At 39.3% G+C, this 25800-nt stretch overlaps 1 protein-coding gene across 4 annotated transcripts in view; it reads right to left on the reverse strand.

Annotated features, from left to right (window-relative positions):
• The window catches only part of LOC133276939 (macrophage mannose receptor 1-like), a 60485-nt gene extending 35370 nt beyond the window's left edge, over positions 1-25115 (reverse strand). The window contains exons 1-7 of one of the 4 annotated variants that reach the window (XM_061468312.1): positions 24771-25114; positions 20621-21022; positions 19018-19191; positions 13993-14157; positions 10431-10544; positions 7924-8070; positions 2687-2869 (exon numbers count right to left, since the gene is read on the reverse strand). In XM_061468312.1, coding sequence (XP_061324296.1) covers positions 2687-2869; positions 7924-8070; positions 10431-10544; positions 13993-14157; positions 19018-19191; positions 20621-21022; positions 24771-24831 — 1246 coding nt within the window. In that variant the 5' untranslated portion in view covers positions 24832-25114. Of the gene's footprint in view, positions 1-2686; positions 2870-7923; positions 8071-10430; positions 10545-13992; positions 14158-19017; positions 19192-20620; positions 21023-24770 lie in introns of those variants that run through there. The other 3 variants (XM_061468315.1, XM_061468314.1, XM_061468313.1) reach the window with 3 other exon arrangements.
• Between the last annotated feature and the right edge of the window lie 685 nt (positions 25116-25800).

Here is a 25800-nt window from a genome sequence, read left to right on the forward strand (position 1 = left end):
TCCTCTAACATCCTCTATCCAGACTGACCACAGTCAACCTGACAATGAAATCAGTCACGGAAATGAAAAATGGGATTGTGAGCCCACCCAAAAAACTTCAGCTGCAGGAATGGGTCTCGTAATGGAACTGGAACAACTTGTTTTCTGTTGCTGCTGTGACGAGCAACAGAAGGGCTTGTAAAAGACTTAAAAGACATAACCCTGAGGCAATCCTTTCTGATTAACACATTTCAGATGAAGTTCTCCTAGATACCCCCATAATTTCAAACTTCCATCTGCTAGTTACTGGAACATGGAGACTTCCCATTTTGACCAACCAAGCTGCTGCAAAAATCACCCTGCCAACCTGACACTAAAGGAGTCAACTCTCTCCTCTTTCCCTTCCTTCTCTCCCGTCTTTACTATACCTAAGTATGATCAGCCATCATAGCTCATACATACTGTTCCTACCATCTCTCTCTTAATAAGAAGAGCTCAGATTCACAGGACATCAAGCTCCATTTTCAAACAGGCACCTTTATCTCTTCCTCCAGACTGCTCTTCATGTTCAGAAGTCCCCCACCATCACATCTCAGTATCCCTGCTTTAAACCCTGCTCTGCAAGCAAAATTGAAACCTGTTCCAGTTCCACTGCCCATCATGCTTTCATTCCTTCCTTAGCTACCTCCAGCCACGCTATTTTTTTTTTTGTTTGTTTAGTTATATGTTAAAATCTTGCTGTCTGTGTTTATTGAGCACTTAATAAAGCAAAGGCCTCATCCATAGCCAGAACCTACTTTAGTGGGCTCACACCACAGTAATATGAGCAATAAACAGCTTTCTTCAACAAGGTTATTAAATCAAAGTCTTCCACATAAGCCATGCAAATCAGAAATGGCCAAGAGCCATTTCTGGCTCTGTGAAGCCCCTTCCTACATAACATTTTCTCCCTAAAGAAGAAATGCTGTCATGGCATTTTGCAGTCACCTCTAAAGGTAAGACTAAATACTAAGATTCTTTTTTTCCCCCAGCCACTTGTAAATAAGCTGTTTTCTACTCTCTCAGACATGCAATGAGCCACAGTTGTGCCGTATCACATGCTGGACTTCTGTGTAAACATCCAGAATGCACTTCTTTATTCTTCTTCATGTTCCTCTCTAAAGTTCTCCTTTGTGGGTAACGACAATGAAACTTCAACTATTATGACAATACTCATCTCATTGTACCCCCTCTTCCATTGTTTTATCATGGGACTGTGAAATGTTTGGCACAAAGATAGGCTTTTGTTCCTTCTGTAAGGCAGAGTTCTGATGCAAACAAGATTTTCTAGGCACTGCAATACATGGTGTTCTCATCTCAGTGGTGAACAAGGGTAATCTGATACTGTCATAAACTGCCTTAAAAGGCTTCTTTAGTTGTTCCAGTTTTACTCCTCTGAAAAGAATGCTTTCAAAATAGGCCGTTGCAGTAAGTATTCCGTATGTGAGAAGCCTGGTTTCCTTCAGGACTATTTGCGCTTCAGAAACATTCACTTTTATGAAAACAGTGCAGCGCAGTCAGTTCAGAAAAGGTCTTTGAAGAAGGCATTAAAGTATGAAAAAATCTGTTTCCAAGGAGTAAGGCAAAAATGCAACTTATTTCCTTTAGAAAATGAAGGAAGAGCATAACTTCTTTCAAATGTCCTACTGTCTCATCAGGAGGTCCCACCTTTCTTAACAATATCCTTTGAAAGAGTAAAAGTTTCATGTTCATGAAAAAACAACAAATCACTCTTTCAGGAATGTGAAGACAAGCACAAGTTGCTGTGGAGTTGGCTAGGATACAAACTAAAACATATCAGCTATTTTATGTTTTCCACACCAAGACTGCTGTTAACACTGAAGCTCAAAGCAGCTTACTGCACTTTCTCTAAATCACACTTACCTGGCACTAAAAGCACATATAAGATCAGTTACCGCAAAAATGGATATATAAGTGTGAACATGCTGCTCACATCAAAAGCAGTAACTGATCCTGCATGCAAAATCAGGTTCATGTACAGCAATGGCAACCACAAAACTGCCTCAGTATCAGCGTGGTTTCACCTCCTGGAATGAACACACAGCGTCCACAGCCTAACTTGCCTTGCAAGAACTGGATCGTGTGCTCAGAATCTAAGCACCTAAATACCATATTTAATTTGTTGCACATCTGAAACCACATACTGGGACAGACAGCTTCCTTTTTTTAGAAGAAACACAGGCAGCATGACTTGGAGAATAAGGGCATGGCAGTGCTGCTAACAGGACCCAGATCTTCCCAAACTGTCTCTGACCAACAGACTTTGCTTCCCCTCATCTATCTCTGCAGACCAATAGTAAAAATCCTTCCAGCTTCTGAAAAAGTTGAAAATTGTTTTAATCTGTAAAGAAAGAGGTAGAAGCAGACCCTAAAAGACAGAAGTTTGGGTTTGATGCAGTTCACAACAGCGACCACAGCTTTTCTGTGTCAGTAGAGTTTGCTCAGTTTTTGTGATCTTACTGTATGTTGTTTTCTTCCAAAGATTCTTTTTAATTTAAAATTTAACTCCTCCTGCAATCAGTGATCAGGACAATTATTTTTACTTTTTTTTAAACTATCTCTTCCTTTTATTAAAAGGCAAAATACATTGAAAACTCTTTATTTTCTCAGTATAAACACATATATGTTATTGTAACAAAATACTCACGGTACCCAAGCTGTGAAATAACAAAGCTGTACTCTTCAACATTATGGATGCTTGCCAGATCCCCATCCTCCTTCCTGCAAGATGTTAAGGCATCTTTCCATATTTTGGGGTCCCTGTGAATTATGTAACAGTGACCAGCATATGATATCCATTGATCAGGACATCTAATAGGCACATTAGTCTCTGAAAAGAAAAATTGCCATTAAGAGTTTCAGAATTCTACTCATAACTAAAGACTTAAAACCACATAAGGAAAGATTTAGCAGCATAGCTGAAAAATACATACAGGGATAATAATCTGACCGCAAAAGTAAAACTTATGATACTTACAGATTTCTTTTACACACTACAGTTGCAAATGCTTGCACCTTGCGAAAAGCCAGAATTAAAAATTACCTTAAAACACAGGTTTGACCTTTAGATGCATACATAAATGCTAAAATGTAGTTTGCAGAGCACTGCTTTACCACTTTTCTCCACTCATGTTAGCCTTTCTCTCATTCTTCCTTGCTGTATAGCTATATGTTAAGAACCTGGGCTTACAAAACATTTCTGAGGGCATTTTCTCCCACAAACCTTGGGCATTTTATGGATTAGCCCCATTTACTAGACTAGCAAAATAAAAATAAATGGCTCTACAGGATCATGAGAGAACACAAGTTAGAAAACTGCTTTTAAGAATCCTTTTTAAAAGCTTCATTGAGAAAATTACACTAAGTAAAAGATTTATGCTTAAAATTCACTTTTAAAAGTTCAGCAGAACAGCACCAGAGTACTGCCAGCAACCACACAGCTGTTGAGCAAACAATTCAGCCTTGAGAGGAGTGCCACCAGAATGGACAATAAACAGAATATTGCTGATGTCGAAACAAATTATGATTCTTGCAGCACTTTATCTGAAATTAGCAGATGGGTTTAGCAAACACCAGTATACAGAGTATAACAAGGTAGCAGGCTTGCTAAGAAGTCTTTTGGCAAAAAGTACTTCTGTATGCCAGGGAAGGAGAAGCAATGTATTTGTGCATGACAGTGGGATATATCGTGTAGAAATAATTAAGTACAAATCCAAAGCTATGACCAGTCAGGCCCAGGTTGCAAGCACATATCCTCTTTCAGCTGGAGTATGCTGATCATGCCCCTTTACTCTGCTCTCCTGAGACATCACTTGGAGTATTGTCCACAGTTCTGGTGTCCTCAACATAAAAAGGACATGGAACTGTTGGAACAAGTCCAGAGGAGGGCCACGAGGACGATCAAGGGACTGGAGCACCTCCCGTATGAAGACAGGCTAAGAAAGTTGAGGCTGTTCAGCCTGGAAAAGAGAAGGCTGATGGAGACCTCATAGCAGCCTTCCAGTATCTGAAGGGGGCCTACAAGTATGCTGGGGAAGGACTCTTCATTAGGGACATTAGTGATAGGACAAGGGGTAAGGGGTTAAAACTTAAACAGGGGAAATTTAGATTGGACATAAGGAAGAAATTCTTTACTGTAAGGGTGGTGAGGCACTGGAATGGGTTGCCCAGGGCAGTTGTGAATGCTCCATCCCTCATGGTGTTCAAGGCCAGGTTGGACAGCCTTGGGTGGCATTGGGTATGAGGTGTCCCTGTCCATGGCAGGGGGCTTGGAACTAGATGATCTTAGGGTCCTTTCCAGCCCTAACTATTCTATGATTCTATAATTCTATGATTAGTAGTTACTTAGTGTCACAATACAGATTCCTAGCACAGCTGTAAATAGTGTCTGCTGCCTGCAGACCTGCCTCAAAAAAGTGCTAGCATGTTCTCCTCACAAAGTAAATCTGAACTTTACATCCCCAGGATAAGGGGCTCAGAGCCTTGTCAGAGCCATGTTAATCTTGCCACAGGAGAGTAAGAACTGGACTAGAGAGTGGGGGAATCTCTGAAAAACAATCTCAATGTATGTAGTGGTGTTGGGAGAAACAGGAGAGGGCAGAGGTGGCAAATGCTGTGAGAGGTTAGTCCAATGCTTCAGCCAGCTGCCTAATTCGTCCTGTGTCTGGTCTCAGCTCTGAGCATATGCGTGCTCAGAGCTAGGCATATCTGCACCTCCAATACACATAGTTCACCCTTCTGCAAACTGTAGACACTGAATAGAACAGATGTCAGCAGTTCAGACATAGCTACAGTCACAGAGGTATTTATTCCCCAGTGAGTCCATGAGACTTTTTCAGACCAAAGGAGACTGTGAGACTACTACTGTAAACACTAAAGTAGCTATGGCAGGGCTGGAGAATCTTTTGCTTATAAATCCACTAACAGCAGGGAATTTGTTGCAGGCTACCAAGAAAAGCAGTTGACAGCCTAGTTTCTTTGGTGCAGGTCTTATCAAACAACATAGCTGATGATTTCTCAGTAAGAGAAAGCCTTCAGCTCTTCATTTCCAGTACTCAGCAAAAAAATTTACTCTGTGCTTACCCATTCTCCTTTTAAAGAAAATACTTTGCAACACAAAGCCATATATACAGTCTATCATCTCTTTTATCCTAATGGAAACGAGTACTACTCCCTGAACTTCATTTGGTTTAAGCAAAAGAATCAATAAAAATTACAATAAATAATATGTAACAAACAAAATCATATTAATGTGCAAAAAAATTTATCCCAAATGTCAAGCTGATGAATTTACTGTGGAATAGATCAAGATACAGAAATGAAGTTTGGAAGCATAGGACAGTTATTCTTCAAATAGCAAGCAAATACTTTTGTAAACTGTAAGCATGGCTTCCTGAATACTGAAGATCTCGCAGTGATGGACTTGGGTGTCTGAATGGGTGAAAGCACTAGTTGAAGTTTTTATCATGATTCAGGCATTTGGATTGGCATTCAGATTTCTCTCTCTCATACCTACCCTTTGTGGTCTCATGAGAGCTCACAGAGGAGTCACAACAGTGACACTAAGAGCACCTATCTCCTCTAATTGAATGTTTTATGAGGTGTTTTGAAACAATACTTTGAGATTCCTACACCTGGTTGGATTGGGATGAAATCTATTTTGGTAGTGACTTGGTGGAGGTATAGAGGCAGACAGCCATTCCTTAGAAAATTAAGTTAAAAAATAAGCTAGTTTTGAAGGTTAAAATAACAGGCTCCTATTAATCCACCCTGATGTATTGCACGGCCAATGCTTTGAAGTCCTGTGGTTCCACATCATTTAGATGTGTACAATGACGTGGCCCCCTGCTGGAAAAAGCACTTCTGTTACTAAGAGAAAACCTTGTACAGCTGCTGGCTTTGTGGAAATCTTCATCTGCAACAGAAATAAATATCCTGTAAAGACTTTTCTCTACTTTGTTTTGGACACAAGCATGATTATATTCTATCATAAAATACATATTCCTGTCTCACAGCCCTCACATACTTACTGCCTTGTGACACTAAATTGTAACTTCAAGAGTTACAATTTCAAAGGATTGCCTCTGTTCAACGTGAAGTGCACAACTAAGTGCACATATGGATTTGTGATTCATTTATTTCTTGACTCAGGAACCCTCATCAGGAAAACATCATCTGCCATGAGTTTCCTTTACATCATTAGAAGCTGAGGGCACTTAACACCTTGCGTGATCACATGCTTATTCCTTTTATGACTTCCCCCCATGGGACGTTTTGGAAAATATTTTATGAAGCGAATCACTTCCAAACTCTGGTTAATCTGTCACCATGATTACTCAGCAATTTCTGTATAATTGAAAACTTCTGTTTCGTTTCTGTTTGTCCTCCAAATTACTGGCAAACTGGGGAGTGGAGACAGGGGAGAGAATAAAAAGCATACTGCAAAAGAAAGAAATGGCCATTAGACCACCCAAAGCTGCATTAAATCTAAACAAGATAGCAGCTAGTATTGAATCAGTAGCATATTTACAGGCACCAGTGTCTAAGAACTGATGTTTGATACCTGAAAAGCTGAACTGTAGCAAACTGAACAATCTAAAACAACCTATATAAATTAAAGTATCTGGTTGTTGTGAGCTGTATGCAGATACTACAAAACTTTACAGCTTAATTTAGGAAATAATTAGAATATGCTTTAAAGTCCTTCTCACCTAGGCAACAAATTGCTTGATTCCAAGAGTAAAGTTTTAATTATTAATTATTTGTTCAAATATTTAATTAATGGTATAATACTCATTCCTGCATAGTTTGGTTTTGTTTGGGATTTTTTTTTTTTTTTCTGTTAGCAATAAAGCAAAATGAAATAGGCGGAAGTCTCTGTCCTAAATGTTTTTGACTGGACTGGTTACATACTAGCAAAAGCAGAAAGACGATTAGAAAACATGTTTTTTAAGCCAAATGCTGAACACTGAGTTTCCAAAATAGTTGGTCTGCAAATAATGCATATAAGTATTTGAACTGGAAATCCTGGAATACTTTCTTTCTCTGCTTCCAAAACCTATAGAAAATAATGTCAGTGAATTTAAGAGATACTTGTATGTCCTGGCAAGAAAAAGAAACTCAGAAAGAGGAAAAAGAAGAGGTGATGAAACAAAAGAATAAGTTATAAGGTTTTTATAGTACACAGAGAGATAACAAGGATGCAGGTCTAAATAAAACTATAAACTTATCCCTGTTTTGTCTTTCCTATTTACATTAGGCCAGTGCCAGAATAATATTTCTTCTGAAAAAGTCTGCATATATATATATAAATAATTTCATAAATAAGTTCGGTTTTATATATATACAAATAAATAATTTTATGTATCTCCATATAAATATGTCTATTTGTAAAAGAGATAGATATACAACATTATTAGCTGTCAAAAGAATTTTTTTTCATTCTCCTAATCCACTACCAACTTGCACTGGCAAACTGACTCTATTTCGTAAGCAGTAAAAATGACAAGAAGAAGAAACAGATCAGTTTCACTGAGTACATGCGGCTTTAGATAATTACACTTTTTTTAAAGAAAACATTAAATTATTATCTTTTGATTTTATGTACAAAGTCTGAAAGATATGCTTGTTTTTGAAAATGAGAACTCCACCATTTCTGCAATTTAGAACTCAAAAGCTACTGAAGAAAGACTGCTACACAGGAAGTAGGGAGGCCAGAACAAAAAGGAAGTACACAACGTTCACTTTTACAGGGAACTTTGGTCAAGCCATAGTCTACAGAGACCTTTAGTTAGTTTTACCACATATAAGAACAAAAACTTACTAGAATTATAAAAAAAAACACTGGTCATTCATCATTTGCTGGGGATTTATTACCAAACCTACCTGTAGGAATAATAAAAGATTCTAAAGTAGCGTTTCCTCGTTTACAAATATAGCCAAGCTTCTGATCGCATTCCCGATTCTCCCACTTAGCACCTTTGCCAGGATTTAGTGCTGCACAAATTTTTCCAGGTTCTGGAGAAGGATGTCCTTAAAAAAAAAAAAAAAAAAAACAAAAACGAACAAACAAGCAAAGCTTCAACAACAACAAAGTGTAAGCACATGATGGTTATCCTCCTAATTACTCTCTAATCTGTTCCATGCTTTAGTTTTAACATACATTAACATATAGGTAACTGTGATTCTCCACAGTCCCCTAGACTGAACAGTGCAGTTCATTCCCTTAAAAGATATTTTTTCACAGCAACCACAAGTTGAGATATTTTTCTACTTCACAGTTTAACAGCCTCTTCACAGATTCAAAGTCTTGATGGACGGTGTTACAGTGCACCTCTTTACTTTGCTTTGTTTGGTTTCCTCGCTAAAAAGAAGACTGTCTAAACTCCAGAGCACAGTCTTTAGGTGAAAAAGCTGTTCAGTGAGCTCGTCAAATTCGGTACGTAATAAAGCAGTAAAGGCAGAAAAAAAATAAGTAATTATTTTGCTAATATGAACATCTCATCCACTTGTCTAAACAATACGACAATAGCAGGATATTTGGATATTTACAGTTGAAGATTAGCATTAGCACTAAAGAAACATCTAGAAGAAACATAGAAGCTGTAGAGCAGAACATATTTTTTAAATAAAGTGGATGAACACCTCAAGATCTGGTCTAATGTGACTGAACTTAACATGGATTTTCTTTCATTTTTCAACAAGTGCCACACTTTACTCCATAACAAGCATTATGGAGTAAGTACTGCTCAGCAATAAACACAGCATAATAGTACCTTTTATAGTGTGCAAGATTGTTCACTGAAAATTATCTTATATCATTATCATTTCATTATGATTACATTATGATTACAGTTAGTCCTGTATTTGCAGTCATATCTTCTTCCCATAGGAGAAAAAGATATGTTTACTTCAAAAATAGAGATTTAAATTGTTTTAATGCACAACAAAAGTTAAGCTATTAGGAGTTAGCTATCCAAAATGCCTAACCAGCATAATTTTAGTTTAAACGTTGAAAGCTTAGTTCCCATGTTTTTTTGCCATTTATTTTGGGCTAATGAGATGGAAGAATATGAAGCTTCCACAAATTTAAAATATACTAGTAGAAGATCAGCCAGCTCTTGAACATCCAGGGTGATGAGAATGAGATAGAGGTAGGCTGACAAAAATAAAGTCATGAAGGAGATAGCACAAATAGAAAATAGGTTACAGGGTTATAAGCGTATTATCTTTGAATGAAATTAAGGAACATGAGGAGTTAAAGATAAATGGAGCCCATCTTAGTTACATCAAAGCCCATCTAACTCTTTACAGGACAACAGAGAGCTGTCTGCAGTTTTAACAACCATGAAGAGCTCACCTTACTACTTTCGCTTCACCTCAGTTTTCCCCCGCTCTTCATTACATGCAGATCCCTATCAGTACACTTGTATGACAGACCTACAAATACCTTCATAGCAACTTGCAGTTCAGCCCATCTGTTTGCTTCATGTGCTCAGTCCATTGGAGAGCTATTTATAAAGTAGCTTTATTCACTCTTCAGAGCTTGCCTATTCAAGAAGTTTGTCCACCCAAAGTATGCTTTTGGCCTTATCTACACAAGGAAGCCACTGGGAGATATGATGAAGCATATGTTTATAGTTACTGCATATTAAATACATGTGGCATGTTCAATGAAGAGAAAGAAGAGTATTTACATTGCACAACTTCAGACATCTACTGTAAACTAGTCTCCAAAGGCTTCCTGAATAGCAAACGCAAGGGAACAAAGGTCCTGCAAAAAGACACCTTATCACAGGTACTCTGAATAGTAAACCAGAAAAACAGCTCTTCTTTACTGTGTACACAGATGGGATAGAGACTAGCTTTTAAATAATGGCACCAGAGTGCAACACTGCCACTACAGGTGTGCTGTGTGTGGGTTTGCTTCGAAGTAGACTAGCCTAACATGTTCAGTTTGATACGTGATACTGCTATGGCTAGGTAAATCCCAAATTAAAATGAAAATCTAACCTTTAAGCAAATAATCAAAACAAATGGGAAAGCAATTGAAAAAAAAAATCTCACAAATCAAGACACCTATAGCATCAGATTTATTCATACAGAAATAAAGTAAATTAAGAAGATATACAAATGAAGTGTAAATAGATGACTTCTAAGACTTTCCTCTGCATTTTGAGGCAACAATTTGCATTGTGAATAATAAATTAAGCCTAGTGTGTATCCCAAGCATAAGGGCACTGTTACTCACAGTGGTAACAGCCACACCCAGAATCTTTAAACTTCAAAACAAACTTGATAAGTGCAGGAGAATACAGTACTAGAAAAGAAATATGTTAACCAATGACCAAAGCTTTGCCTTTTAAACTGACTAGCAGTATATTTAACCTTACCTGGAACCCAATTTAAGTATCGAAAAGGTGCACCACCAACCCACTGCCATCCACTGTTGAAATTCAAACTGTTAAGACCAAACCAGAGAGCGGAACTCAGTCTGCCAGTCAAACCTAACAGAGACAAAAAAAGATACTGCAAGAACACAGCAAGAGCAAACATCTTCTCCAAACTTGAGAGCTGAATTCTGGCTAAACCGTCTGCTATTCCTTTTCCCAGTACAGGTTTTAGCTTTTTAGTTAAGGTGGCTACGCTAAACCCGCAAAGCATTTTACATGGGTCACTCTAGTTTTACAGTTTCCACATACAGTGATCATAAATATAAAACAAATATTTTTCTTCCATACTTATTAAATCGATAAAAGTTGAACAAAGGTCTCAAAACCAAAAATCAGCTTTATAACATGAAGCATGAAAAGTTTCCTATTGTGCATTTTCTTTTCCAATAAAATTAACAGTGAGTTTCAACTTTACATAGAATAAAGTAAAAAAACTGTTTGCATTTTATTAAACCACATTAAAATGCGATAATTCCAAACACCAAACACATCTTGTACATTAAAATGCACTAATTCCAAACACCAAACACTTCTTGCACATTTTTCAGACTCATGATTTCACTTCTTTAGCCAATGATAAGTCAGGCTTCCAAAACCAGTTCCAACTTACCACCCTAATTCTGAAAAGCACCTAGAAATACCATGCTTATGTATAGTCCTGCTGCATTACCTCTAGTCATTAACCCATTGTCTATCTCTGCCTTTTGTTGAAGACTTGGAAGCCCAGCTGCCTGACTGCTGATTTTTTTTAATTAAATGTGTTTCTGCATAGATCAAAGAAAATCACTGTGCAATGTGTATCATTTATTTCTGCTTCTACTGATGGCATCATACCAGTATGTAGTTTTGTTCTATATATTTTAGTTTGGCACCATGTTCTATATATTTTAGTTTGGCACCAAGTAAGCAGTACTTGAAGCATGCAAAGGTTGAAAGAAAGGTAGTTAAGCAGTATGACTGGAATGTCATACCAGAGCCTGATCTGGCCCTAGAACATGAATGTGTTCCAGTACTTCTTCCATACAAACAAGTTGTGGCTAACACAATCAAGAACTGAGCATGACAGAAAATCCTGGTACTGCCAGGGTAGCTGTAGAACGAAAAACTGATTTTCACATGCATTTGCCAGCTATATCTAATAGTTTCCAACTAAAACACACCTATTAATATTTCACTTCTATATGTTACTGCCAGATTTCTTCCTTGAGTATTAATTTCAACAATAATTTTATCACACTCAGTAAAATGCTTTGACCAAATCCTTAAATTGAAAACAAAATTTTAGACATAACAGACTGTTCATAGCATTAAAAAAATCATTTATAGTTCATCTAAATTGGAGAAATACGGATTTGATGGATGGACTACTAGATGGATAAGGAATTGGCTGGATGTCTGCATCATCTAAAGAGTTACAATAAACGGCTCAGTGTCCAAATGGAAACAAGTTGTATAACTCTAGGGTCTCTTATTGGAGCTGACAGTATTAAATATATTCATCACTGACATAGTGGGACGGAGTGCACCCTCAGCAAGTTTGCAGATGACACTGACCTGATGGTTTGCTCCATCCTTGGCAGTGTTCAAGGCCGGGTTGGACAGAGCCTTAGGTGACATGGTTTAGTGGGAGGTGTCCCTGCCCATGGCAGGGGGGTTGGAACTTGATAATCTTAAGGTCCTTTCCAACCCTAGCTATTCTATGATTCTATGATTGATTCACTTGAGGCAAGGGATGGCATTCAGAGGGTCTTTAACAGACTTTATGTGTGGGCACATGTAAATCTCATGAAATTCAACACGGCCAAGTGCAAGGTCCTACACGTGGCCCAGGCAATCCCCAATATCAATATGGACTGGGGGATGAATGGATTGAGAGCAGCTCTGCAGTTCATGACTTGAAGGTACTGGTGGATGGACATGAGCCATCGATGTGTGCCGATAGCCCTGAAAGCCAGGCACAGCCTGGACTGCATGGAAGAAGCATGACGAGCAGATCAAGGGAAGTTATTGGAATCATAGAATAGTTAGGGTTGGAAATGACCTTAAGATCATCTAGTTCCAAGCCCCCTGCCATGGGCAACTGACACTAAACCATGTCACCCAAGGCTCTGTCCAACCTGGCCTTGAACACCGCCAGGGATGGAGCATTCACAACTGCCCTGGGCAACTCATTCCAGTGCCTCACCACCCTTAAAGAACTTCCCCCTTATATCCAATCTAAACTTCCCAATTCTCCCCCTTTACTCCACTTTGGAGACCCCACCTGTAGTACTGTGTCCAGTACTACAGGTCCACATCCTCAGGTTCCCAGTACAAGAAAGGTACAGACCTGTTACAGCAGGTCCAGAGGAGGGAAAGAAAAATATCATCAGAGGGCTGGAACATCCCTCCTGTGAAGAATGGCTGAGAGAGTTGGGGTTGTTCAGCTGAAGAAGAAATGGCTCCATCAAAATGTTATCCATGGCCTTTCAGTATCTACAGGGGACTTACAAAAATACTTTAAGACTTTTTAGCAATCCCTGTAGTGACAGGACAAGGGGCAATGGTTTTAAATTGAAGGAAGGTAGACTTAGATTGGACATTAGGAATAAATTCTTTCCTGTGAGGGTGAGACACTGGAACAAGTTGCTCAGAGAGGTTGTGGATTCCCACCACTGGAAGTGCTGAAGGCCAAGTTGGAATGGGCTTTGAGTCATCTCTTCTAGTGCAAGATGTCCCTCCTTATGGCAGGGAGGGTGGATTAGATAATCTTTAAATGTCCCTTCCAACTCAAACCATTCTCTAATTCTCTGATTACATCATAAAGCTTACGACATAAACAGTTTTGAATTGAATATGTTACATCATCCAACTGGTGTATCATATCCAAAACATTTTCTAATCTGTTTAATAGATGAATTAGTGGACTATTTCATCTGTGCACAGACTAAGAAGGTGCTGAAGAGGGGACTGCCTCATTGTAGAATCTAGTTTTATTCAAGTACAAATTCAGGAAAGAATTTCCTCTGAGAAGTTTGGAAATTACTTAAAAAAAAAAACACTGACAGAGATTGAAGATAAGAAAAGCTATTTGTGAGTCCTTTTGTCTATTAGTTCTTTTTCTTTCTTTTCATATTATAGCACATAGTGATGATACAATGGTTTTAATGAGGTGGGCCGAATATGCTGACTAGTACACAAAACACATAGAGCAAAATCTTGGTACCTGCATTTTTGTTTTACAAACTTTTGCATTTTCCTGCATTCCAACATGCATTTTTTATTACTTACATTACTTAATTGCTGGGGGGGTTGTGTAACTGTAACTTTCTGGCAATACGTAATCAGGATAAAATAATCATTATCTGTCCAATTTTCATAGCTGAATCATTCAAGATAACAATTTAAATCTACGAACTACCAGAACTGAACAAATATCAATTTTCAAGATGGAACATGTCATATAAGTGTCACTTTTACATGAATGCACTTCTTTAAAAAAAGATGGGTCGTATTACCCTACCTGCCAGGTATGTTTGTTCATGCAATTCCGTGATGCTTAATAACTCTGCCTTCTGTTGTTGACAACTTTTTCTTGCCTGGTGCCACTTCAGAGCTGCCTCAGAGTTTATCTGGTACTGGACATTTGTTAAAGGATCTGTATTCCACAATAAATCAACACTATTAACTGTAGGGAGAAAAAGAAATGCTTTAAGTGATCATGAAGATGGAGCCAGAAAAAATATAGAATGAATTACATAGCAAAAATACACAAAACCTAAACACTGCTATAGAAAACTGGTTTGAAAGGAACCCTGAGGCTCTCTAGTAAATCCAGGGCAGAGCTAAAACATGACAGCCCTGTGGGACAGGGGTAATGAAACAAGGTTACCGTTTTCTCTAGTGTAACAAAGCTGCTGTTTAAGGTAGAAGCTAAGTGGCTAAAGCCACACTAAAAAAGTTGATTTGTCCCTGTGGAGAAAAAGACTAAAAACATCAAGACGCATGCCAGCTAAGATATATATCAAGCAGACCACTTTCCCCCCCCCCCTCCATTTTTTTTACAGATTTGAGGTACTATTCAAAGTGGCTGTGGGTCTTCTTACTAGAGGTAATCAGACCCAGGCACGGAATGCGAAACTTAGGTTATCAGCATCCATCTCACACTTTCATGCAGTTCCTGATTTGTCTTATGCATGTATCTGACATAACATCATGCTTTCTTCTCTGCCATGTGACCTAAGAGTGATCTCTAGGATTACCCGACCTTAGCACATTTAGGCAATGCCAAATCAGTGGAAACATTATGCAGCATTAGAAGCAGCCTCAGAAGATACCACACTCCTTTCCACTGCTGTAACCTCTCCTGGCTCATCTCAATTGAATCCCCACAACAAGCAGCAGAAATCAGTGTGATCTTGCTCTGCCAGAAATGGAACCTACAGAAGGCCCCAGGAGCGAGCTAAATATCACATAAAGAGATTAAAGTTGCATGACAAAAGCAGAAAATAGCAGAGGTCACTGTATGTCTGCTGACAATAGGAAAACAACTGAAATTCCTGCAGCCTGTATCAGAGTTTTTCAAGTTGCAAGCTGTGAAAAAATTGAGAGAAAGAGGTCTTTTCCTTTTCCGAATTCTGAGAGCTCAGAAAACTTGAGTGCGCAAATAAGAGGAAAACAGTATAATAAACAAAACTCAAGACAACGGATGATACATGTTAAATGTCAGCAGGTCAGTAACCAGTTCCACTTTTTCCTGTATTAATTCTGATAGTGTATAGATAATATGCAGTGCTTCTTTTCTATATTACTCCTATGACAAAAAAATCAAATATAACCTACTGTAATAATGGTATTTGACTAAAAATGGATACTTTCATCCTAGTATCATTATCCACAAACCAACTTCTGTACAAAATGTTTTATGACTATCAGAAGGCGAAATTTCTTTGCTACTCTATGTTCTACAAGACCATAAATTCCTGTGGACAAGCACAGCCTAGGATGAAAAGGAGATTGCAAAAATAGTACAATCTATAATTCAATAAAGAAAAATGTTTCTGACTTGAAATAAAGGGGTTTAGAAATCTTGTACGTTAATACAAGTCTTGGGCATTCATCCAACCTTCCATCTCACTCCCCTAGTCTTATAATTTACAGCTGACTTGCATATGGTGCTCTCCTGTAGAACTTTGCTCTTTCTAAACCTTGGAAAATTTGGTTTAAATATATTTGAGTTCTATGAGATCAAATGCCTTCACAAGGCAGGATTTTTGAAAATCTACATGATATTGCTTAAAGCTTAGCATCCCCAGTGAAGCCAGAAGATAAATCACTTTTCTGGAACAATATATGTTAGTATCTAAATTAATGTTAAACTACACCTGTCCTTAGTACATGACTGGAGATAGAAATAAAAGCTGAACTTTGTCCTTACACAGATGAATTGGGTACACATTCTTTGTAGACACTCAAATTAGTGAGAACTAGCTATTTCCACTACAATTACGATCAAATTCCTGGAAGTAAAATATAGTAAGTTGGAAAAATTCACCCACGTCTTTGAAACGTCTCCATCTTTAAAGCAAAGCAAGGCAAAAATGCTTTGAATTTCAGGTATAGCCCGTGACAGACAAGTTCAAACTTACAGGAAAAGCATAAAGTGCTGACCAATACAGACATTTATGACATTTATAATTTTTCAAATTATAATGACATTTATGACATTTATAATTTTTCAAATTATAATGACAACGTGATTATCATATCAAAATATATTATTTCTCCTGAACTGGCAAATGGAAGGTTCTTGAGAGACTTTCATTTCAAAAATGCAAGCTGAAATCTGGCCTTTGACTAGCAGTGACAATAAAGTGTTCTTGTTTGTTTAGTTATCCATCCAACGCAAGCTGGACTCCCAGTCCAATATCCTCAGAAACAGCATGAATAGAATCATGGCAAACAAAAACTGAATCCAAATCTTGTTAAATAGTGTATAAAATAACTGCCATTGCTTCCTCTCTGAGCATACAGTAGGGAAGGAATCTCATTATAGACACACTACAGTTTATTATATACAGTCTTTACAACTGTATATAATGCTGCCAATAGTAAAAAAGTCCAAATTATACTAAATTTCCTTCACATGCTTATTTTCACTTAGATAACTTTTCTCAAAGTGTTCCTTTTTTATTTTTCCTAGAAAAGTTTGTGACATCCAAAGTCAGGTTATGAGTTCCAGGCAAATCAGAAGAAACAAACACAATTAACCCCATATAACTTAGTTGATCAGTTCACCAGGTATTTGAACCAGACATAAAACCACAACAAAAAACCCTTAAAAACATCTTGAAACAGAAGCATGGGGAAAAATCCTGTCATAAAAAAATAAATTCAGTATTTTTTAATTAATACAAAAATGTAAAGTGGTAAATGCTCCATCCCTGGCTGCATTCAAGGCCAAGTTGGACAGAGCCTTGGGCAATATGGTCTAGGGTGAGGTGTCCCTGCCCTTTGCAGGGGGGTTGGGACTAGGTGGTCTTAAGGTCCTTTCCAACCCTAAACAACCTGTGATTCTATGATTCTATGTAGATTTGTCCAATAATTAACATACCAGGCTAAGACTATTTAAATATTTCCGCATTCTCTGCACTTCTTGTTTCCTTCCTAGTTTTATGCAAGTTTTATGCATAACTTATATGGCTTTCTAAATTCTTCACAGAAATTCTAGCTCATTTGTCAAGAAAAAGGCCTTAATGGCCTTTTGCCTGCTTGAATACATCTACAGGCACACTCACTTTCCTGAAGGTCTTACAGTATGCAACCTGTTTTCTTCTGCAACACCCAGTTTTGTACTGCAGTGCAACATACAGCTCAAAAAGACACAGTGTAACCCGCAAAAAAACAGTACTTCCTAGGCTAGTAAAAATTGTGTGATGTACCAAGATTTCTCAGTTTGTTCCAGTGGGATTTAGGTTTCTACTGTCATTGTGTCAGCATCTCTTTTTAAAGCACTGAATAAAAGGTCAGACTCATGATTATGTTACCTCCACTGGTCAGATTTCTTCACCTCCATTGGGTATTATAACTGTTGTAAGTATAGTCTTATGCCTTCTTCATTTCAGAAAACATTTGAGAATGAAAAGAAAAGCAACTGGTTCAATTATGATAATTTCAGTGTATGTCCAGGCCCTGGGATGAACACCTTGCAACACACTGATGATTTTCATATCAGCACCTTTGCTCCCCCAGACAGTTTAAGAAACAGCAAACACTTCAATCTTATTAAAGAACCTCACATACAAAGACTTAAGCATTCTATGTTTAAAGGTGCTGTTAAGGTTTATTAACTTATCACTCTCTCATGCAGTGTATTCTTCTTTCATAGGGCTGACTAAAACTTCTGCTACCACAGCCTGTCTCTCATTAAAATATATGACTCAAACTTGAATATTTTATAGCCAGTACTGAAGAATCAGGAAGGAAACATGCAGACAATCAGCATAAAGCAGCTTTTTCCAAAAACAATCACAGCCATCTGAATGGATTTCCTTGAATTATGCCAAGGAATTAAACAACATTTTAATTACGCCTCCTATTTGCTACACTCAACAAATGCTAGACAGGTAGCATGTAAGTTAATTTTGCATATGCTCTATAAATAGGATTGGTACTCCCAACATGGGTTTAATATCTTAAAAGTAATACTGGCAGATTAAAAACAAAAACCAAAAACAAAACCAAAAAAAACCCAGCCATGCAGTTTTTATTTGTGTAAAATAAAAAATGCAACATCCATGGAAATCAGGACACTAATCCTTCATCATCAAACCAGTTAGGATCAACATGAACTGTTTTCCTCACATCAAAGGAAAGACATATTTTTCTCCTTAGCTCTGACTGCAGTCAGCTGGAGCTTTACCACAAAACATAGTAATAAAGAAGAAGGGACGGAGAAGTGCTACCTCTCTCAGCATGACAGAAGAAGAAGCAGCTTGCAGACAAAATGCTTAGTGCCTATCTTACAGAAGTTCAGAGAAACTGTATTTTATACTCAAACCTGGCAATTTAGAATATAAATACTTCTCACTGATTTTAAATACGGAACTACAATGAAGCACACAGATTTCAGAAATACTGTGATAAGAAAAAAGTTCATGTAAGCTCCTTCATGTTTAAAAGGCAAGTTACTTTACAAAGTAGTCTTCATTTTCAGTTAAACTATGTTCTAGCTTCCAATACTGCTGCACAAATTTCTGCATGGCTTTTGCCTGTGCTAATGTCACATCTTTACATCTAATTAACTTTCTATTTAAGTAAATGGTGTAGTTACAGATTCCAGCATACAATTAACACACACACAGATGTATTTGGTCATTCCTTTTATGCTGAGCCCTGTATTTGCATATTTAAGTAATTCCTAAAAGGATAACAGGCTGAATGGAGACAGAAAACTGCAACATTTCAAAATGTATTTTGTACAGTAAAGCACATGATAAGAACACCAATGAATAACAGCACAGCAAAATGATGAACACACAAAACTTACATTTCAATGGGCAAAATCCATACATCTTGTCAACATCAAAGTCTGAAGTGGTTCCACACCAGAACCAGCCATCTGATCTGCCAGCATTTGTGCAGTCAGCATACCATTTATCACCAAATTTAAAAGGGAATACACAAGGTGCTCCATTGGCATTTCCCTTCACTGTGTAGGTATCTAAGGAGACACAGCAATTTAAAAATGTATGAGCAGTAATAAGCATGTGACATATACCAGTTCAGCTTTATGATACTATTATAGCATATTATAGCAAGCAGAACTTGCTAGCTTAGTATACAAACTGTACTAGAAATGGGAATTTGACAACTATACTCTCTAAACTGATACCCATGTCCACAATGAGACAACTTTTTACTGCTTAAGGAAACCTGAACTGGACTGGAACTGGGCCAAGACACGTACATTCCCATACTAAATTTTGTATGCATAACAATCAAAAGTACAAAATCCACAGAGTTGAGCAATTTTCTTTTTAAGCACAAACAACTGCTAATATTTTTGTTAATAACTGACTCAGTTGCTGACCACTGTAGACAGGGAAGGGCATGTAAACATAAACTTGAAAGATACATACCACTAAGCGCTATACTATACCCAAATAAAATGTCCATTTATTGCTTTGGCAGAAATATGACTCGATGAAACTTATCAAAGTAACTAAAGCAGTTTTCTGTGCATGCACATATGTACATGCATTCATGAGAGGACGTACAGAGAACACTACTTGACAGGGACAACTAGAAAGTTGACGTATCAAGGTCAGTGCCTCATAGACCTGCTGGAAAACAAAGGAGGAAGGATGGCAGATGACCACTCCACACACCCCCTGCCTCCTTTCACATGGTTTGCTTGGCTACGGTTCTTTTATTCTGGATTTAGACCAAGGATAGTACTGTAATCAGCCATTGTGTAAACCACAGAAAATGCATCCATACCTCTCCCGTGACCATTTTTTGTTTATCAAAGAATAATAAATGGGAAGCCAAATGTTTTCCCACATACTTATCATAAATATATGTATATATGTATGTATCTCACACATAACTTTTTCAAATTTAACTACGTAAAGTATATGATTTCTTTAACAATTCAGCACCAACTCTGAGACTCTCTTCAAACACTTACGAAGGCATCTTTTATATGCTGGAGCTGAAGATGCCAAGAGTTAACTGAATCCTCACAGCATTATTAATATTTTTTCCCCAAAGAAAAAAAAACATAATCACAGACTATACACTTACACTACATCTTTCTGTACATAAGTATTAAAAGCTATCATTAACTGTTGTGTAATAAAATAATAAATACACATGTTCTAAATAACCACAGACTTTTTTACCCTCTCCAAATGAATAACTACCATGAATGGTTAATTATCTATCAGACCTTTGACAACTTGGACAAGAAAGCAAACTGAACCCCTCAGAAAACTTGTAACACACACTCAGGTATTGCTGATTTCACCAGAAGACACATTCACTGATCATTAATGAGATGAAGCAAATTCCCCTACACTTCTAGATATTTTAAATAGATACACAGAGAAATGAGTTTGAAATACAGAAATTAATTCACAGAACTTTACCTTCGTAGCCTCGAGAACACAGATCGTCTGTGGTTCCGTAGACTTTCCACCTACTCCATAAACCAGATCCCTTGTACAGCATAATATTCCTTTCCTGTCTGTTTCCATAGTTGAAAAACAAATCTTCCCCTTGGATTGCAAAGAGAGTCTCATTTCTGCATTCCCATCGCTGAAGTTCACTAGCCTTGTCACAAGGATACAGAGTGATCGGAACCCAGTCTTTCTTCGAAGGCACTCCCAAGCACAATTTGAATGCTACGCTCATAAGCTGGTGATCTGAGACCCACCTGAATTTTTGTGACTCATTTTCTTGAACGCAAGGAGCAGTAGTCACTGAATTAGAACTTAGAGCTAGTACACAGCGCTTGTGTTCTTCATTATATATTAAAAAGATGCTAGTATCTGCAAGACAAAAACCACAGGAATCATTTGGTTTGAAGTAATCTTGCCTACTATCTAAATGAAATATGAACCTGGACATTACTCATGGGGTTAAAATCTGTTCAGCAAAAGGAGATATGGCAGCCCTGTGGCCTACACCTTTTAAATTAACCACAGAATGCACCTAGTTCAGATGTGAGGCCATTTCAAATACTTTGCTTCAGTGGAAGTATGCACATTCAAAAGTGCAAGGCAGCAGAGATGCAGATCTAGTGTCTCCTGTAGCATTAAAACACAGGTTAAAGTGAAGAGAAAAAAAAGCACTCGTGTTATTCCAAGCTGTACCCATGGGAGTAACTGAAACAGGGGAGTGCATACACCATGCACTGCAGATCCTGACTATGAGTACTCCAAGCAGCACTGGCTCCTTGTTCCTGGCTCCCAGATATGAGGAGATGACAACAGCCACTAAATTCTTCAGGCTCCATTTCCTCACCTTGAGGAGTTCTGTTCCCATGCACTCTGCTAAAATCCTCAAAGTCTTAACTGACGGGAAGGATAATTTTTTAAATCTTATACACAAGCTACCTGTAGGGCTAGAACAGCATATTCATTTTTCACTCTGCTGCAGTTGTCAGCGATTTCTTTTTCCTTTCTTCCATTTCTCCAGTTTGAATGAAACAATGACAATAATGGGATCGGCCATTATCAGGTATGCCTCTTACAAAACTTACAAAAATCTCCGAGGCTCTTCACAGCTCCCAAGGTTGTTCCTCCCCCCATGTTTCACAGCACACATTTTCATGTATTCAAGGTTTATTTCAAAATCATAATCATTAGAAAAGTTTTCAGCATCTGGTACATTTGGATGTGCTATGGAGTGCAACACTTCTGAGCGCTGGTCTTGCCCAAAGACTGAGAAATTCTACTCTCCGATCCCCCTGAGACACATTTTAGCACACTAACTTAATAGTTCTCTCTGATACTGATTTACAGAATGTCACGGGATGCCCAAGGTCTTGAAACTGTATTTTAACTGGGCTATAAGCTAGGAAAGAGGAATACTAATTTATATGACTCTGGGGATTGAAGTTAATTAAGAAATATTTTGGTGTATGATTACCAAATTAAACAAATTATATAATAGTGAAATATCTAAGGAGAAAACAACAGGTTAACCACAGAAAATCTTCCCTGCTGAGGCTCCAGTGTGGAAATAATCATACTTCTATGCAGAACAACAACCACCTAGGAATAAATAACCTCTCTCTCACAGAATGAGCTGACCTAGACTTATCTCATCCCTGGTTCAGTTTCCTTCTCCTGTCCTTTGGCTTCCAACCCACTGGGAGGTAGTACAAAACTGATGAGCACCGGGGACAGAAATTGCTCCTTTTTGCCAATCTGTTTTACTCACAGACAATAAAAGGAAATGTATAATTATCATTCCTGGTGATAATTTTTTTATTCCTCTTTTCTACCAGCATTTAGCACAATGTTGCTGTAAACCGATATATGCAATGCTTGCAATTCTCCTTTTCCTGAAATCTTATTTAAAGTTCCTGGGTAAAAGAGACATCAGGCGTGTGTAGAAAACACTTCCTGATCGTTCAAACTCCTAAAATTGTATTTGTTGGCTAAAATAACACTCCTTATTTTATTCAGCTTATCGTGTTAAGGAGAGGATGCTATGCATGTGAGAAAGGTAACCTAAAGTCAAAAGCCTGGATTGCTACACTCAAGCCTGAAAAGGAGTAGAGTTTTGGCTTCAGAAACAAGATTAGAAAAGTGAAAAAAAAAGTCGCTGCAGGTGTGGGGTGAAGACAAATCTTTAGCCCTCTGCTATTCTGACTGCATATTTACTAAGTGTTAGCAATGTAGAAACACAACACGGATTCTTATACAAGGGCCTCAGCACACACAGGGCTCTGACAGGGACTATTATAAAGGTAAGCAGCTAAACGGGCAACATAGCCAAGCAAGCACTGAGAATAAGTTGGCACCAAAACATAACAGAACAGGAGGCAGCAGGCTGCAGGAGGAGCTGTGGCTGGGAATATAATTGCAGAATTTCCTTCCCCTCAGAGTTGCTCCTGTCTCATCCATAACCATACAGCAGACCTCTAGCCTGGTCCTCTATTCCTCTAGTTTACAGCTTCATTTCTGTGTTTGCTTTGCCTGCTTGGACACAAAAGGGGACTCCCATACAACACTTTCTGTGTGAGTTATTAGGTAGTCTAGAAGAATATGAAACAAGCCAGGTATTTGTGCAACACATCTTATGCCCTGCCAACTCTTCTCTCTAAACACTTATCGCTCCTGTCAACATGATGAGCTGTATCTGTAAAATGGGCTGAGCAGAATTACTCATATAACCATCAACTGTGTTTCACTGTTATGTAGCAGCATTTTTTATAGGGCTCCCATAGCAAGGTGCCATTCCTCACTATAGATAAACTGTAGGTGGTACACTTAAAGAAAGGTCCACCACAGTGTGATCATTGAAACCTACCCCTGGAAGGAGGTTCTTTAAAATGCAAAGACACACACCAGGCATAGGAGCCAACTTACCTCACTATTATAAGCCATTCAGGGACATCTAGAATCTTTTCCCTCAAATGTCCCAAGTAGGTCTTGTGAGAATTTTTCTCGCAGGCTTTCATTATTCTCCACCCACCACAATGTGACTATTTGCCTATCTTTCGCCTCAGCTTATATCTGAAGAATTGCGCCAAGTACTGCAAAAATCTCTCTGGTCAAGTATCTTTCCCATATATTTCCAGTATGCCAAGGTAGCTTCCCATTCTGCAACATTTGCAAATTATCACAGACTGTGAAAGTGTAAATCCAGCAGTAACTCATGAAGCGGCTGAACATTACCAGTGTTAAACACTAATGGAGAGCACCAGACGAGCACACCAAAACCCAGAAACAAGAGGGGGGAGCAATGAGGCAGCAAGCAGGTAAGTTGAGTGTCTTCTCCATGGAGAAATGGAGAATGGCCTACAATTGCTGCTAATTACACAAAGCAAGGAAGGCAGTGTCATGAAGTTTTGTTTTAGTAGATCTCAAACTGGGGAGTGGATGATGTTTTCAGTGAGAGTTTTTGTTAAGGGTAAATGCAAAACTTCCACTGAAAAAATAGCTGTGTGCTGGAAATGATGGTAATTTCAGAGTGAGCAAGCACAAGCTCCAGGTTTCACCAAGAAACACAGCTTTCACCTGTTTTCACAGCTCTAAATATACCAATTCCTCAGCTACCTCAACATCACCCCAGGAAAGCCATCTGCCAAAACCAGGTCCCCAGACTCATAGAGGACCAGAGGACTGGAGGAAAGGGAAGCCCCAACACCAAGCCCTTCCACAAACCTCAGTGGTGAGGAGCTACCTGGGGGAAAACTGGGTGATGGTGTTAAATTCATCAGGGACTGAGTCCCCAGAGCAGTGGGGTAAACAGAGGCACTGCTCGTGACAGCCCTGTTTGGCATCCACAATGCCATGGGCACCCAAAATGCCACCTCCTTGGGTGCCTTTGCTCACCGGGCACCTCAGGTGCGGGTGAAGAGAGGCAGGCAGCTGAGGGAGGGCTCGAGGGGAGGCTCCCCTCAGGCAGCACCGAGGGGGTTAAAATGGCCGCGGCTTGTCTACCTGCACGGACTCTTCCCACTCCACCGCCCTCAGTCCCCGGGTCAGGCTGGGCTAAGTGCCTGCCGCGACCCCGCTCTGTTCTCGGCACGTCTCCTCCGGCACAGCCCCTGCGGGCACTTACCCAGCAGCGGAAAAACCCGGGGGAGAAGTGCGAGGAGAAGCAGGAGCAGGGAGGGAGCCATCGCCGCAGCTTCGCCCTCGCCGCCCCGCCGCTGAGCAGAGGGCTTCCCGCCGGGCAGGTCCTCCGCACTTGTGAAGGGCTGGTGGATCAGGGGAAAGCTCTGGGCTCGAAATGATAAGGAAATATCCTGTCACATGGGGTGTTTTGAAATAACAGGAATTCGCTGTTCAAACTTTGCTTTCCTAAGCTGATTTCCCCCCCCCCCCCCCCCCAGCGGAGGGAAGAGCCTCCTTCCAGGAGCATGCAGGTGATAAAGCGGTGATAGCTGAGAGGAGGGCTGTTTTTCTCGTTGTTGCCGTTGGTGGTTTGGGTTTGTTTTTTATCCCCTTTACGACCCTGCCAGCGTTGCACGTGGGTCTGTGGTTTTCCAAGAACCCGTGCCAAGTGAGCAGGACATCTCCCTTCTTTCCTCCTGAGGGGAAGCCAAGTCTCAAACGGAACCTCTGCTCGAACGCCCGGGTTTCTCCCGAGTGCGAGGGCTGCAGAAGTAGCAGATACCTACTTTGGGGAATCCGGGACTTTGCTTCCTCCATCTCCCCCCCTCAGCTCCCCCATCACACTGGCGAGCAGGTGGCTCCAGAGCAGGGAGGCTGCCGGGGCCGGAAGGGAACGCATGGGGCGCAGCCCGTGCTCGGGGCCGCGGGGCTAAGCGAGAGCCGGGGCGGGGGATGCACGGGCTTGAAATCTCTTAACGAGGCGTTTTCTGAGCTCAAATAAAGGAAATCAAACAGATTTTTGTTTATTTATTTATCATTTATTCTCGTGGCTGCGGTGGCTGTATCTGCTGTTAACTGCATAAAAATCTTGCTTGTGAATCAGTGTGAGAACAACAGAACCTTGCTTGTTCGCTGGGTTTTCACAAACTGAAGCACCTAGGTGGGTGGAAAAGGTGCCTGCACAGCACAGCCTGCCTTGAGTTTCTTACAGCTTTTTTGCTGTGCTGGGTAAGGGACCTCCCCGTGTGCTTTTT

This window comes from Pezoporus flaviventris, unplaced genomic scaffold (genome assembly GCF_033815535.1).
Source record: "Pezoporus flaviventris isolate CSIRO_AGI_PZ_B2104156 unplaced genomic scaffold, CSIRO_AGI_Pfla_v1 ptg000047l, whole genome shotgun sequence".
Classification (NCBI taxonomy): domain Eukaryota; kingdom Metazoa; phylum Chordata; class Aves; order Psittaciformes; family Psittacidae; genus Pezoporus; species Pezoporus flaviventris.